Here is a 14738-nt window from a genome sequence, read left to right as displayed (position 1 = left end):
GAGTGTGGCTGTCATGCAAGTCACGTGTCTGACAAGGATCGATTGACTGTACAGAGTCAAACAAATCCATCATTAAAGCCATGGTTTCATGTGCGGTGAATGTCTTCATTCCTACAGCGTGAACTGCCGTGAAACTCAGGATTAGATTCAAAGCTTCAATGTGTGTGTGTGTGTGTGTGTGTGTGTGGGGGGGGGTGGGGGGGTGGGGGGGTGGTGGGGGGTGGGGGGGTGGGGGGGGGGGTGGTGAAACGTCAGATTTCCTATGTTGAATATTGCTGGAGAACCTTTTATATCCTGAGAGTGATTAAAACACACCAGTGAACCTAAAATTCAACAACAATCTGAGACAGAACTGGTTGATCCAAAGGACAACACACTGAAACAGAATTTGTGTGGTGGTGTGTGTGTGTGTGTGTGTGTGGTTTAGTGCAGCGAGGAGGTAACCAAACAACAGCTACATAAATAAATGATAAACTCCTTAGGTCAGGTTTTGGTGGTCCACTTATATCCTAAGGATAAGGGACAGGAATGATCAACATGGAGAAGGAAAAACCAACGTCAAGGAGGAGTCCAACCAACGACGATGGCTATATATTCATGCAGGTGACGTTTAGACAAGTCTCAATTACAATGCATTCTCCTCGTTTTCCCATAAATTTCCTGTTATGGTAATCCTGCAGATTAAAATAGCAAAAATGTCTCATGTAACATCCTAACCTGGCAAGCTATCCTATATATGTGAAAATATAGTCTGGCTACAACCCGTAGAGAAAGCTCAGTTGTGACGCAGGTTGTCTTTCTAACCATCTCCACAAGCTATTGGACAACATGACGTACTCGACGCTACGGGGAGTCCACCGCACACTTTTGAAAAAGTTGCAATATTCCACTTTACAACTACGGGAACCCCCCAGAACCCCCTCTCCTTCTCGATCACACACGCGTTGCCAAGGTAACCAGACTGAATGACAGCTCAGAAGAGGCTGCAGTGTCAGACATTTCCAAGTAAAACTAACTCAGACTCCCTAAATGTAAAATGTAAACAACAACCCGTTACTCTACAATTTATCATATTAATTTTTTTATTTCTGACTTGCACTTCTCCTCTGTCCCAACTGTGTTTACAACTTCTGCACCCTCTCCTTATTCTGCTCGTTCCACCTATTCCCGCTATCCTATTCATTTTCTCTCTCCCTTTCCTTACATTTTTTATAGCAATTTTTATTTTTAGTCATTTTAAACATTTTTTGTCATTAAAAAAATCTTTTTCTATTTAACATTTTTTTTGTTTTTGTGAAGCGACTTCTGATTTTTATCTTGAGAGGCACTATAAAAAAGATCTTTCTTTCTTTCTTTTAACTCGTTTGGTTATTTTGCACTTTGGTACCCAGTGTCTTAACCTCACTATCAATAAAGTTAAATTTATTTTTTCCGGGGAAAGCTCAGGGAATCCCCTCATGATCTGAGGACGTGGTGTGACCAAATAGGGTTAATTGAGGGCGTTTCTGTAAGTAAATGATGGTGAACAGACACGGACACCTGGATATGCACAGGTGGGATTTAGTAAGTCAATTACTTAGAATTTCCAAGTGGCTTCACTATCTCAACTACCTGAGTGTTGCAAAAAATACCAATTTGGCCTTAGACATAAAAACGTATCGCTCTTAAATAATGATTGGTGAAGAGTTCAGCTTACTACCGACGGTCAATAAATTTGTCCAATTGCACAACACAGCTTTAAACCAAATCCCCAAACTGTTTCACAGAAGTTCACACCTTCAGGAACACGATCACCCCATCTTGCCCAAAAAACAGGATAACAGAGACACTAACAAGTCAGGGGAGGATAAGAAGTAGGCACGATTAGTAAACTAGCTGACATTAATGTGTATTTTACTTGAGTTTAAAAGCGTTGGACTTTAGGAAAGCTCTTGTAGTGAGAAGCAACCTGATCACTTGGTAACACTAAGGGTAGTTCATACTTTTGTGTTTGCTTTCCCAGTCAAATTCTTTATTTATCAGTGATCACTCTTGTGGTGTGGGACAGGAAAAACGCCTTACCTGTTTGTCTATGAGGAGATACCACAATAATGTCCATGAGGCCCTCCACATTGGCCAGCACGGTTTCCTTATTTCGACCAGTGTGTTTATCCACACGCTGTATGGACTTAGTCTGCCAGTCCGTCCAGTAGATCCAACGATCTTGCTGCGAGAGTCGGGAGAAAGGAGTTAGAGGGGAGGACACCGGCTTCGACTGGGGAAACGAGGGAGAAGAAGAGAGGAGGAAAAACACAGACAAGGAGCAGGGGAGAGGGAAGAAGAAAGGGGAGGGAAAGGGGGAGAGGAGGAAGAAAAATGAGTGGAAGGAAAGTAGAAGAAATGGTTAAGTTGAATGGATTCGGTATGAGCTGGAGAACGAAGAGGCGACGAGGTGAATCACACGGTGAGCCGATGAGTCAGAGCTGGTGAGTGGAGGACGCAGCCAGGAGGAAGGGTCAGCCTTGAGATTCACAGCTGAGCTGAGAGTGAACAGCGCTAGGACGGATACCTGGGTGAGGGCGAACGGGTGGGACACCGGACTAACGAGGACCTGGCGAAGTTTCCCATTCAGATCCGAACTCTCAATTCTGTCTAAGTGGGCGTCCACCCAGAAAATCCTGCAGAAGAAACCATCAAAGATACATTTTTATGTACCAGAAACTAGTGGGTGAGCTATAAAAACCGAAACTTTGGCGTGCTAATAACATTCATGATGTGACACTCATTATGCTCTGAGAGACCCTTGGTAGAGAATTATTTCCTCACATCTAAATAAGAGTTATAGGATGCTTTTTCAAATGGAATAACAGGGATCCCAGACATGCTTCCTCATCTAACCTTCGGGTGTCGTAGTCTAGAGTGAGACCATTGGGCCATCCCAGGTCCGTATTGATCAGAACCTTTCGGTCCGAGCCATCTAGATGAGACCGCTCGATCTTTGCAATGTGACCCCAGTCGGTCCAGAACAGAAACCTGCAAACACAAGGAAGAAAAGATGCAAATTTTATCTTATAAATAAAAATGACTGAACACACAAGTACATTTCCACACTAAGACAAAACATTTAAACATATTAGAAATAACTATAAACCATTTATTTTATTGTGCTTCCTAGTTTATGAACATGAGTATGGATTATTACCGCCATGTATGGAGACATCTAGTGGTTTAATTTATGAACTGCAAGTATATAAATAACCTCAACGTCACTAAACACACCAGGCCCTGGGTACTCATCACAATTGGCATGTTTAGGCATAAAAAATATTTTATTTTGGTATATATTATAAAAACAGTGAATTAAATTACATTTCCATCAACAGCTCACTAACTGATCCCACCCTTACCCTTTACTGGGGAACACAGCGATGGCTCGAGGTTCATCCAGACTGTTGTTCACCAGAACTTTGCGGCTAGTCCCATCCAGGCGGGCCACCTCGATGGTGTTGCGCCCCGTGTCTGTCCAGTACATATTTCTGGACACCCAGTCCACAGCCAAGCCATCTGTGGTCTTCAGGCCTTGGCTGATCACGGTCTCCATGCCAGTGCCATCCAGATTTGCCCGCCTAGAGCACAACATAAACAGTTGACATTGACGATTTTGGCAAAATTTATTCAAATTCTACGTTTTGGTTTGACTCTTGTTAAAAATTTCCAGCTGACAAAAAGCTGAAAAAACAAACAAAAATAAAAATAATGTAAAGCCAAAGTAGCTGTTTGTGGATTTACCTGATAACGTCCAGGGTGACATCCGTGTAGTAAAGGTTTCCATCTACGCTGTCATAGTCCAGTGAGATGACATTGTGCAGCTCGGGCACCGGTACGTGCACGTCAGTGTGGTCGTTGGTGTCCAGGGAGATTCTGCGCACACTGACTCGGTTGGAAAAGAGAAGGTACGTCTCAGGGGAGTCGTCACACGACCTGCCGTCCCCTTTGAGAAGAATGCCAGTGGGACAGGCACAGGAAGTTCCGTTGGGACGAGGCAAACAGAGGTGGGTGCAACCTCCATTGTTCCTGCCACATTTATTAAAACCTAAAAGGAACGAGGCAACAAAAATTGATGCAAGGGAGAAACAGTGCACCAGAAATTCTACAGTTTCACACAAAACCTTACCTATTGGCCATATCACACAAACCTTCACTTACAAGCAATCAACTACATTTAACTCATTAACTTTGCTTTTTTTTTTTCCCTGTGGGCGTCAGAACGAGCCCCCGCAACGTGAGAACAAACATCTCAGCTCTAAAGCCGATCTTCATCAGCGTACGTCACACGACACGTGATCAGGAAGTAGAAAATCCATGTGTCATCATTTTGGGCCGCTGCTATTAAAAAAAGTGAGGCGCGAACCGGAAAAGCTTCTGCCGATCACAATTTGACAACGGATTATGAAAGAACGGATAACGCTCAAAACTTGCAGATTCTTCCTGATGTAAGAGGCGAGTCTCCTCTTTGTTTTGCTAGTTTTGGCATCGACATCATCCTAGCGTGGAACGTTCTGTGACTCTTTAAAAAACTGTGAAAAAGCTGAAAACTGCTGGCAGCAAAGGGCTTTTCTGATCAGGAGACAGCTGGCAGTGAATGAGTTAACAGTGGAAATAAAATCCACTTCTCATCCTAAGACTTACCTAGCGGCCTTTCCCTGTCCACAGCCTGAATGTCCATCAGGCCCGGCAGACTGGCTCGCACTGTGATGCTATTGGCTCCGGTGTTCTTGTCGGCTCGCAGGATGCTGCGACTCTGCCAGTCGGTCCAGTAGATATGGGAGCCCAAGAGGGTTAAACCGTAGGGGTGCTGGACAGGAGTCACCAGTGTACGCCGATTTTGCCCGTTCAGGTCAGACACCTCAATGCGCTGCAGGGAAGATGAGGGAAACTATCAGAGCTCTGTCATACCATTCCTATTGACTTTTGAGTGAGTCAGAACATCTTGAAAACCCATTTCTGTATCAAAAGCATTTTACTTTTGAACAGGATTTTAAAGAATTTGCTATATAATATGAAGTACTGTGCTTTAAAGGACCTCTTTGTTAAGTTTTTCCTATTAGGACTAATTTTGTTTGAATAAAAGGGCTGGTAATGGAGCAGGGTTAGGGTTAGCACACCTGGGCGAAGTTTCTACTGACCTCAGTGTGAGCATCAGCCCACAGCAGCTGTGATCCTGCCATGTCAATGGCCAGACCATTAGGCCACCCTAGGTTGTTATTAATGAGAACCACGCGGCCTGTTCCATCCATCGCTGAACGCTCCAGTTTAGCGTGTTCTCCCCAGTCCGTCCAGTACATATAACTGGAAAAATTCAAAAAGCCCATGAAAAACAAAAAGTAAACATTTAAACACAAGATCAACTCATTATCAAAGATTTCTACCAAATGTTTATGCACTGAGCTGCTACCACACTCTCACCCCATCTCATGGTAGAGGGCGATCGCTCTAGGGCTGTCAAGGTTTTGCCAGATGAGAACTTTCCTCATGGAGCCATCCAGGTTGGCCACTTCAATACGGTTGGTTCCTGTGTCTGTCCAGTAGACCTTCCTGCCGACAGCATCCACCCCTAGTCCATCAGTTGTCATCAACCCTACAAAGGGAAACAGAGCCATGGTCAAGATCACATGAACAATAAGATCCTACAGGAACTGTGATAACATGACTAGTCCATGTCCACCTGTGGATACGATGTCTTGGTGTGCCGTTCCATTGATGTTGGATCTGCTGATTTTCTTCAGCGTACTGTCGGACCAGTAGACTTTTCCTGCAGGAAGGGACACACATCCATAAGGCCTCCATTTCTGCATCCAATTGCTTTTTTATTGCGAATTGAAAAACTTTAAGAAGAAACCTTCTTTAGGGTCGACACCAATGGCAATAGTGTTTTTCATTGAGCTATTGACAGCAAGAACCACGTCAGCATAATAGGGGATATCCAAGGAAACCATCCTGATGTCGGTCCGCCGAGCAAAAATAAGGAACCTGCTCATGCCTACACAAATACACAAAAATACACAGTATGAAACATTCTAGTTAGAGAACAAACAGGGCTTAGCTAGGATGTTATCTAATGTAACTAGGAGGGTTTCTTCATGTACCAGGTGTGCAGGTCTTCCCATCGCTCTGCAGGTTGATCCCTGTGGGACAGGAACAGCTGGAAGCCTTGGGAGCCGGCGCCAGGAGACAGAGGTGGCTGCAGCCTCCATTATTTACAGCACACGGGTTGTGCACTATAGAAACACAGACAAATAGACTCAAACCCCCCACTGACCTACTTTCAATGTAAGCTCAGCAGAAAAGAATGGGACAGGTGATGGAGAAAGAGGAACAAAACCCCTCTGGGGATATAGAATCACCTCCCAAATCAGAAAAAAAAACCCGGTTTCAGTCCAGCCTTTGCCCTCCCAGCCAATGATCTGGGCTTAATTTACCTGAAACCTCAAGTGAATGATCAAATACTGGATATGAGTGCAGATAAAAGGGAGCAACCATAAGTCAGGAAAATTACTTTTACTCGTGGAAATAACACTTTTTTCTTCTTCTTCCATTTCATTTCAATCAAAAACACAACAAAACAAAAACTAAAACCTTCAGGGGTTTTCAATTCTGGATGATTTTATTATTACGGCCGAAAAAATGCAAATGTTTGCATTCAGCGCTCCGGGTTTGGAAAATTTGACTTTAAAAAGACATCTGGAATAAAAGCTGCATGGAGACAAACATGGGTGATGTACAGAAACAGGACTGCAGATGCAAACGGACCTTTCTCGCGGTGCCGATGGAACATATGAATGTCCATTAGATTCTGCAAGTTTTCAGCCAGCGTGTGGCGGCCCAAACCGGTGAGCTTATCAGCACTCTGGATGCTCTTGGACAGCCAGTCGGTCCAGTACAGCTTGTCCTCGTGTACAGTGAGTCCAAAGGGATGAGGAAGCTGACTACCAATCAAAACCTAAAAGGAAAAACAGTCACAGAGCTGTAAATACTCCTAAGTTGTTACAATTTTCTTTAAACTGACAGGTGGGGATAAAACACCAATTACCTGTCTGTCAGAACCATCAAAGTTGCCATATTCAATGGTTTTCATGCCCGCATCAGCCCAGTAGAGACGTTTAGTTTCATAGTCAATGGCGAGTCCATTGGGCCACGTCAGATTAGAGGAAATTATTACAATACGATTAGAGGCATCCATTCCTGCACGCTCAATCTTTGGGTTGGCTCCCCAGTCGGTCCAGTACATGAAGCTACAGAAACAGGACAAAATATAAAAAGTCCATTTAGAGTCTTTTTAGGGAAAGTTACTTTTAAAACTTCTTAAATGATCCTACCCTCCAGTTGGATCGACTACAATGTCCCTGGGTCGATCCAGGTTCTCCCAAATCAGAACCGTCCGCATGCTCCCATCGGCGTTTGAGACCTCGATACGATCCGTACCTGACACCAAAAACAGGCTCAGTTAGTAAAATGCTGGTCGCTTGAGGACTTTCTAACTTAATGAGATTATTTTGTTTACCTGCATCAGTCCAGTACAGCTTGTTAGTTACCCAGTCAATCGCCAGACCTGCTGGACTCTCCAGACTGTTATCCACCACCACCTAAACCAACCAAACCAGGAGAAAATGCATCTTAATCATCATTTCCACTTGTTTTACAGGCTGAAAAGAAACACATTCAGCAAAGGAGAACAAAGGTCCATGTCTAAAGGTGGTATTTCAATTTTATTTTTGGAAGCACCTGAACAGTTGTCCTTTCAGATGTTACAAATATTACGTTCTCCATTTAGAGAAGAAACTTTAATCTGATGTTGTGCTTTACGTTCACTCCCAGTAGATGGCAGTACACCATCATCTCAAAAACAGCCGCCTTCCTTCCCTTTCTGCACACTGTTCTCACCAGATCAAGAGATAAGTGGTGTGTTCAGTCCGGCTGTCACTGACCTCCTGGTTGGTCCCGTTCCACAGAGCTCTGTTGATAGAGTCAGTAGTGACATCTGTCCAGTAAATGTAGCCGTCTTTGTCGTGCCAGTCCAGCGCCACAGCATTGCGCACATCGGCCAGAGGGATGACATCATCTGACATGTCCTCGGTGTCAAAGCTGATTCGTCGGATGTCCGGCCTTCGGGCAAAAAGCAGGAACTTGTCAAGACCTGATTAAAGACCAAAGGTCTTCTGTCAGTCTTCTAGGTTCAACAGTGGAGTCAACAGTAAACACAGCAAAACAGCATCACCACAGACACATCTAGCAGCTCTCAAAAGGAAAAGTCAATTAAACAACTGACTAATATCATAAATCAGAAGCCTTTTATAAATCATAAAGACGGATGAGAATACAGTTCAGATGTGTTGAAAACCAGAGGGTGTGGAGGACTCAGATGTTTCTCATCTATTTCAATTATACATTAGGACATTTTTAAAGAGCATTAACTCATTTGGCTGCGTTATGTGGTTAAACAAAGTTTAGATAATTAAAAATGTCTGTTAACTAAGCTGTTGTTGTAAGTGGGTGTCCTCTGATCTTCTACACACTCATTTGTTTTCTTAAACTCCAGACTCTACCAGCAGCTCCCAGTCTGGTCCAGTTAACAGTGTGTGTGTGTTGCAAGATTAACTCATTCACTGCCGTTGATGACAAAAGTCCTCATTTGAATTTTTTTTACTGTGTGGGCGTCGGAACGAGCCCCCGCACAGTGAGAACAAACATCCCAGCTCTAAAGCCGATCTTCATCCGCATACATCACACGACACGTGATCAGGAAGCAGAAAATCCATGTGTTAGGAGATCGTTTTGGGCCGCTGCTGTAAAAAAAGGTGAGGCGCGAACCGGAAAAGCTTCTGCCGATCACAATTAGACAACGGACTACGAAAGAACGCATAACGCTCGAAACACGCGGATTCTTCCGAATGTAAGAGGCAATTCTACTCTTTGTTATGTTAGTTTTGGCGTTAACATCATCCTAGCGCGCAACCTTCTGTGACTCTTAAAAAAAACTGTGAAAATGCTGAAAAATGCTGGCAGCGAAGGGCTTTACCGATCAGGAAACGGCTGGCAGTGAATGGTTAACCATTAATGGTTAATGTCTCCTATTTAGTCTGTGAGCCTGTGGTGTTTTATGAGTAAAACTGCAGCCAAGAGTCAGATGAGGTGAAAAAACAAAACAAAAAAAAAAAAAAAGTAAATTAGAGGAATAGTGCTCAATTTAAAGAAAGGGGTTGTCTTTTACTAAATGATCTTTTTGAAGGTAAGAAACAAATTAGCAGGACACGTCATAGTTTTAGCTTTACTAACTGGAGTTACCTATAGTTTCTAGACAGAACTGATGGTATATTTATTAATTAGACGTTAAAATGTAAAATAAATCATAAAACATTTTTAAAAAACAGTCGTTAAGGAACTCACTGTCAGCACAGTTGTAGTGGTCCACTTTCTTGAAGCCAGTGGGACAAGTACAGGTGTATGTTTTGTTGCTGGGTAGACAAAGATGGCTGCAGCCTCCATTATTGGCACCACAGCGGTTTCTTCCACCTGCAGGAGAAGCAATCAGACACATCAGGAAACGATGGTTTTGTATTTAGAAACTAATTTTTTTAAAGACCAAGCTCACTTGCTTTTTCGACACATCTGCAGTGTTTTCTAGTATAAATTAATGCCTCGTGAGTCAATCTCTGTGGGAAAAAGCTCTGGTGCTCCTGTTTCAGGAACTAGAAGTCAGCTGGAGCAGAGGTGAACAGAAGACAGTACGATTTGGAGTCTTATTTCCTGATATTCGGTCATCTCTACACTGATTGGCTAACAGCAACGCAACTCTACCATTGACTCTGTTTGCTTTGCAACGTTGATGTTTTATCTCCACAAATAACACAAGCCTGAAGGAGTTTCGCTGTGTGGTGGAGTTGATAATGCTAACAGTTAGCTTCTACTAATCAAGACGTGCTCTGCTCTCTCCTGGAGGCTAAGTCAACAACAGCCTTCCTGCTCATAAGCCCTGGGTGAGTCCATGAATGCCAACTGGATAATGTAACATTGACAGGCATTTCTAACCCAAGAGTTTCCCCGTCTATTTTCTATCAGTGGCTAATACAGGAAAAAGGGGTGGAGGATCATTTAGCCTACATGTTAAACTCAGAGGGACTGATCTTAATTAAAAAACAACAAGTAAAAGACGGTTTCTCTGTGAACTTGGCCTTTAAACTTGACATATTTTCATGCATTCACCTCGCTTTCCCCCAAATTTCCTGCTGTGGTAATCCTACAGATTAAAATGTCAAAAATGTCTCATGTAACTTCCAACAACTGCAGAGTTTAGGTTGTATTCTCCTCTCTGGGCATTAGTGTGCATCTGGTTTTCACTACAGCTCTGGTGAGCTGGACCTTTCCATAGACATGAGCCCAAATGACTGGCAGAAGTATCCCAGCGGAACCAAATGGATCGGTGCCTGACCTCGCTCTGGCAACCCAGAGGTGGCTCGCAGTTCATATTAGTGTCAGACTGTTACAACAGTTTCATCACCAGGAAAACAAAAACCTTCTCTTGGCCGTCTGTCAACTGTAACAAAGTTTATTATCACGGAGCACAAGTCTTTGTTGTCATGCTGATGAAGACTAGTCGCCGCGCCAGTTCACCACAGGCTCCAGCACTAAGTACAACAAATCACTCCCTCATCCCAGAGATAAGTTTTACTTCTGTGCAGAAGTTCCTTTTAAGGCTTTTGCTTCAGATATTCAGAACTTTATTCCAATTGTTTATGTTTAATTTGGACATTTTCTTAAAATGTTAAGAGCATTATTTTTTACCCTTTATAACAAAACTGTGGCACAGTTGAAAGAAAAACCTCACTTGGAGCTCTTTAAGCCACCTGACTGAAATACAGAAGCCTTCAGAAGTCTTCTCTCTGGTTTAGAGGCTTTTCAGCCACAAAAGTGATTTATTCAGAGGGTTAAACACAGAGAGGCTGATTTGATTAACTCACACTTATCCTCCACCATCAAGGATTTTTCATTTCTCACAATGAAAGACTAGCGGTCTTCATACCAACCTGCAGGCTGCCTCTGAGGGTGCAGGGTGTGTATATCCATGGGAAAGTGCAGTTTGTTGCGGATAACTTCCTGGTTCTTGCCGGTGAATTTGTTGGCACTGTTGATGCTCTTAGTGTGCCAGTCGGTCCAGTAGAGGCTGTCCTCAAACACAGTGATGGCAAACGGATGAGGAAGGCCTAAAACACAGAGTTCAACAGTTTAAATGAAGTGTTAAATTAAAGGAGCCACAGAAAAACTTAAAGTAAACAAACATTTTTACAATGAGAGGACATAATTGTGAGACATGCATTTAGGTTGTTGGAACACTATATTTGGATTATTCCACTAGCATTCTGCTCTTCAGAGCTGTGGTCTTGACTGATGTCATACTGTCCTCAAACAGATCTGCTTTCAGTTACTCGGCTTCTCATCTGGCCTGCAGCTCATTTAACTGTGGTCAGTGAACTCCACAACAAAAGGCGCTCCCATGGCTCCTCATGCATAATCTGACATTCTAGTCCAGAATCTGAATGGAAGATCAAGTAAAACCTTTAAAGTGGATACTAGACTAACAAGGGACTCTTCTCTGTTTAGGTCTGCAATGATCTATTGTTTTTAATTTGGTTTATTTTAATGAAAGATGGTAATCTCAACAGGAATGGATCCCAGATTTACTCTAAAAACAAACAAAGGAGAAGAAAATTATTGATCAAAAGGGGAATTAAATATTTTATGCAACTTCAGTCATTTTTATCAGATGATTAACATCTTTTATTTGTTAAATATTTCTAATTACTTTTAATAATTGTATTTAAAATAACAAATGTTTTTACACACAACTGGATTTTTTTAAATCTAATTTTCATTCTTAAGCACAGAATTTCTCTTTAATGCATAATTACAAAAAGTATTCAAACACTACTGAACCGACGATGCTTTTACCACTTTTCACACCACGGAAAAAGAGGAAAGAATGCAAACACTCAAGTGGTTTACAGTGTGATGATGATGAATACATGTAAACTCTGATTATTTAAAGAGCCACCACAATAATCAGCTTCAGGACCTTGATGGAGGCTGCACAGAAATCTCCATCAAACTCTGCATTTGCACAAAGAGCTGACTCGTACCATCACCAAACCCTGACCCTGAAAAGAGAGTGGAAGCACCCACAAATGTGTCGGCTGACACCCTTGTTCAAAGTGCTCTTCATCTCAGTCCTCCTGCAGTACTGAAGCAGAAGCAGCCGTTAGGGTCGGAGTGCTGAATGGATGGAAAAAGTGATTTCTGCTCCTCACAGCGGTGACGATGGTGGAGCTTGGCTTTTCTAAACAGCACTGCTCACTTAATGACATTGTTTTATGGCCCAACATAAATGTCAATTGGTGTATATGGCTAAAACTGGAAAGAGACTGGAATGATAATGAGCCACAAGAATCGGAGTAATGTGTGTGTGTGTGTGTGCTCAAGTGTAAGCTCGGTGAGACAACGAGGGCTCTTTAATGGACAAGCAACAAACTTTGTTTTTGTCCAGCAGGAAAAAAGACCCGTCGAGTGATTCAACTCTGGTTCAAATCATTCATTTATTAGAAAAAAGATGACAAAAAGACACTTTCTCTCTTTCCTCCTCCACTTCTTCTGATAGATCCGGGTGTATGTGTGTGAGGCAATACTGATAAAAAAGTGTGTTTTCTGATATCATCCCAACATAAAGGAGACAACAACCAACTCTCTTCCCTAAGCGCCTCGTGATTTTTATCTTCGAGAGGCGTTACAGAAAAGATCTTTTCTTCTTCTTCTCCCCCGAGTCACCGGCAACTACAGAGGTGCCTGGATTTGACGCGGTCACCTTCTTGCTTCTTTCACCCAGGGCTGCATCATGTTACTGGGACAGCTGGAGGAGCAGCTGCGAGCACACGGGGCATCAAACGTCCCACCAAGCCTTCACAGACTTGTCCCCCTTAACCTACACGTGGCAATGCTCTGTTCCTTCACACCTTCACCAGTTCAGTCACACCTAGTTTAAAACCCGTCAGCCACACGCCGCGGCCGCCAGCTGGGCTGTTGTCTACTTAAAGGTTGAGTGAAGTTGGTCGTTGTCTTTGTTTACATTTAATGTTGAGAATTTTATTTTTCTATGAAAACTGGTTCCTGCTGACTTCAAAGCACCAAGTGATAAAATAGCAGTGTTGCATCAACACATAATCTCATAACCTGCAGCCTTGTCGTAAAGGTAAATAATTTACATGTCATTATTTGACAGTATTTTAAAAAGTGTCTGATTTGGACGTTTAAGCGGGATTTGTTTACACCAAGAAGGTGCTTCTAAAGCCACTTCATGCTTGAATGGTCTAGTTTGTAAATAAAAACAACAGAAAAACATTCATTCATGGACATTTTGAGGTACACTAACAGGACAAAAATAAGTGCAAATGACTGAATAATGAATAAAAAGTTTAAATGAAAACCTTAGGAAACCTTTGAGGATTGCCACATTTGCAAATAATAAATATATTCCTCTCTGCTCTACTATCACTGTGCTGCTTCATGAGTGGTCAATAAATAAATACTAATCTTATTATCTTGGAGATACGCTCACGCATCCTTTTCCTTCCTGTCCTCCTCCAGCTGCACATCATGAGTGAAACCTCCACTAGAACTGGCCCACATCTAGCCAACACACACACACACACGCACGCACGCACACACACACACACACACACACACACACACACACACACACACACACACACACACACACACACACACACACACACACGCACACGCACACACGCACACACACACACGCACGCACACACATCTAGGCAAACACACAAAAATAGTTCCATTTGTCCTGTGTGTTGTCTGAGCAAACACACGCTGTGGAGGAAGGACAGGGCCAATTACAGCCTTTTATCCTCAGAGCACACATCATTAAGGACAGCTCACAGGAAAGATGCCTTTAACACACACTCACACATCAACCCCCCCTTCCCTCTCTTTCTTCCTACTGTTTGACACCCCTGATAATCACTCATGTGCTTCCTCACTCTCCACTTCATCAAGAAACAGAAACTTCCCAGTTTAAGAACCACTCTGCTAGCTGGACCTTTTTGCCCCAAGACTCAATATTTCTATTAAACTGACCATTTGCAATAACTTCATGTTTCTAATGACATTCTGATTTAAATCTCGAAGTGACATTCTAAATGTTTCATTTTAAATTGAATTTCCTGAAAATTAAATCATTTCTTCGTGTTTATTGTCCAGTTCCAACCACACAACTGCGGCTAACAATGATGAAACAACAAAAAGAACTTCCTTTAGATCAGCTAACAGTAAAAGAAACAGCATATAGACCATGAATGGCTTATTTTACGCTTCCGTTAAACACCTCAGTTGTTATTCCTCCTCTTGTCCCTCAACAACAAGCCACACTGTCTATTCTGGTGCCACCGCTACAAGTTCTAGCCTCACCACTGGATTAAATCTCCCACCACCAACCTGCTGTGATCAAACCGTCCTGCTGGCTGCGTGTTTGCTGACTGAGAAGCATGGAGAGTACAGGCACAGCAGGGAACAACAAAAACCATCAGCAAGATCCTGACAAACAACCCAGTGCTGAACAATGACCTCTCAGAAGCAGGAGTGTGTTTCAGATCGATTCTCTTCATGCTTACATTTCCAAACACCACATC

General features: G+C 42.8%; 1 protein-coding gene across 7 annotated transcripts in view; it reads right to left on the bottom strand.

The window, feature by feature from the left end:
* The window catches only part of lrp4 (low density lipoprotein receptor-related protein 4), a 164298-nt gene that overhangs the window by 20514 nt on the left and 129046 nt on the right, over window positions 1–14738 (bottom strand). For 5 of the 7 annotated variants that reach the window (XM_070554915.1, XM_070554916.1, XM_070554917.1 and 2 more), the window contains exons 15-32: window positions 11061–11237; window positions 9424–9549; window positions 7965–8173; window positions 7541–7622; window positions 7356–7461; window positions 7070–7271; window positions 6790–6979; window positions 6126–6257; window positions 5879–6019; window positions 5705–5791; window positions 5446–5617; window positions 5166–5328; window positions 4669–4894; window positions 3769–4072; window positions 3387–3605; window positions 2878–3012; window positions 2441–2657; window positions 2062–2254 (exon numbers count right to left, since the gene is read on the bottom strand). In XM_070554915.1, coding sequence (XP_070411016.1) covers window positions 2062–2254; window positions 2441–2657; window positions 2878–3012; window positions 3387–3605; window positions 3769–4072; window positions 4669–4894; window positions 5166–5328; window positions 5446–5617; window positions 5705–5791; window positions 5879–6019; window positions 6126–6257; window positions 6790–6979; window positions 7070–7271; window positions 7356–7461; window positions 7541–7622; window positions 7965–8173; window positions 9424–9549; window positions 11061–11237 — 3081 coding nt within the window. The remainder of the gene's footprint in view (window positions 1–2061; window positions 2255–2440; window positions 2658–2877; window positions 3013–3386; window positions 3606–3768; window positions 4073–4668; window positions 4895–5165; window positions 5329–5445; window positions 5618–5704; window positions 5792–5878; window positions 6020–6125; window positions 6258–6789; window positions 6980–7069; window positions 7272–7355; window positions 7462–7540; window positions 7623–7964; window positions 8174–9423; window positions 9550–11060; window positions 11238–14738) is intronic. The other 2 variants (XM_054732212.2, XM_015953701.3) reach the window with 2 other exon arrangements.

The sequence above is a fragment of the Nothobranchius furzeri genome, chromosome 9, assembly GCF_043380555.1.
Source record: "Nothobranchius furzeri strain GRZ-AD chromosome 9, NfurGRZ-RIMD1, whole genome shotgun sequence".
Lineage (NCBI taxonomy): Eukaryota > Metazoa > Chordata > Actinopteri > Cyprinodontiformes > Nothobranchiidae > Nothobranchius > Nothobranchius furzeri.
This window is presented reverse-complemented; position numbering and strand designations above follow the sequence as displayed.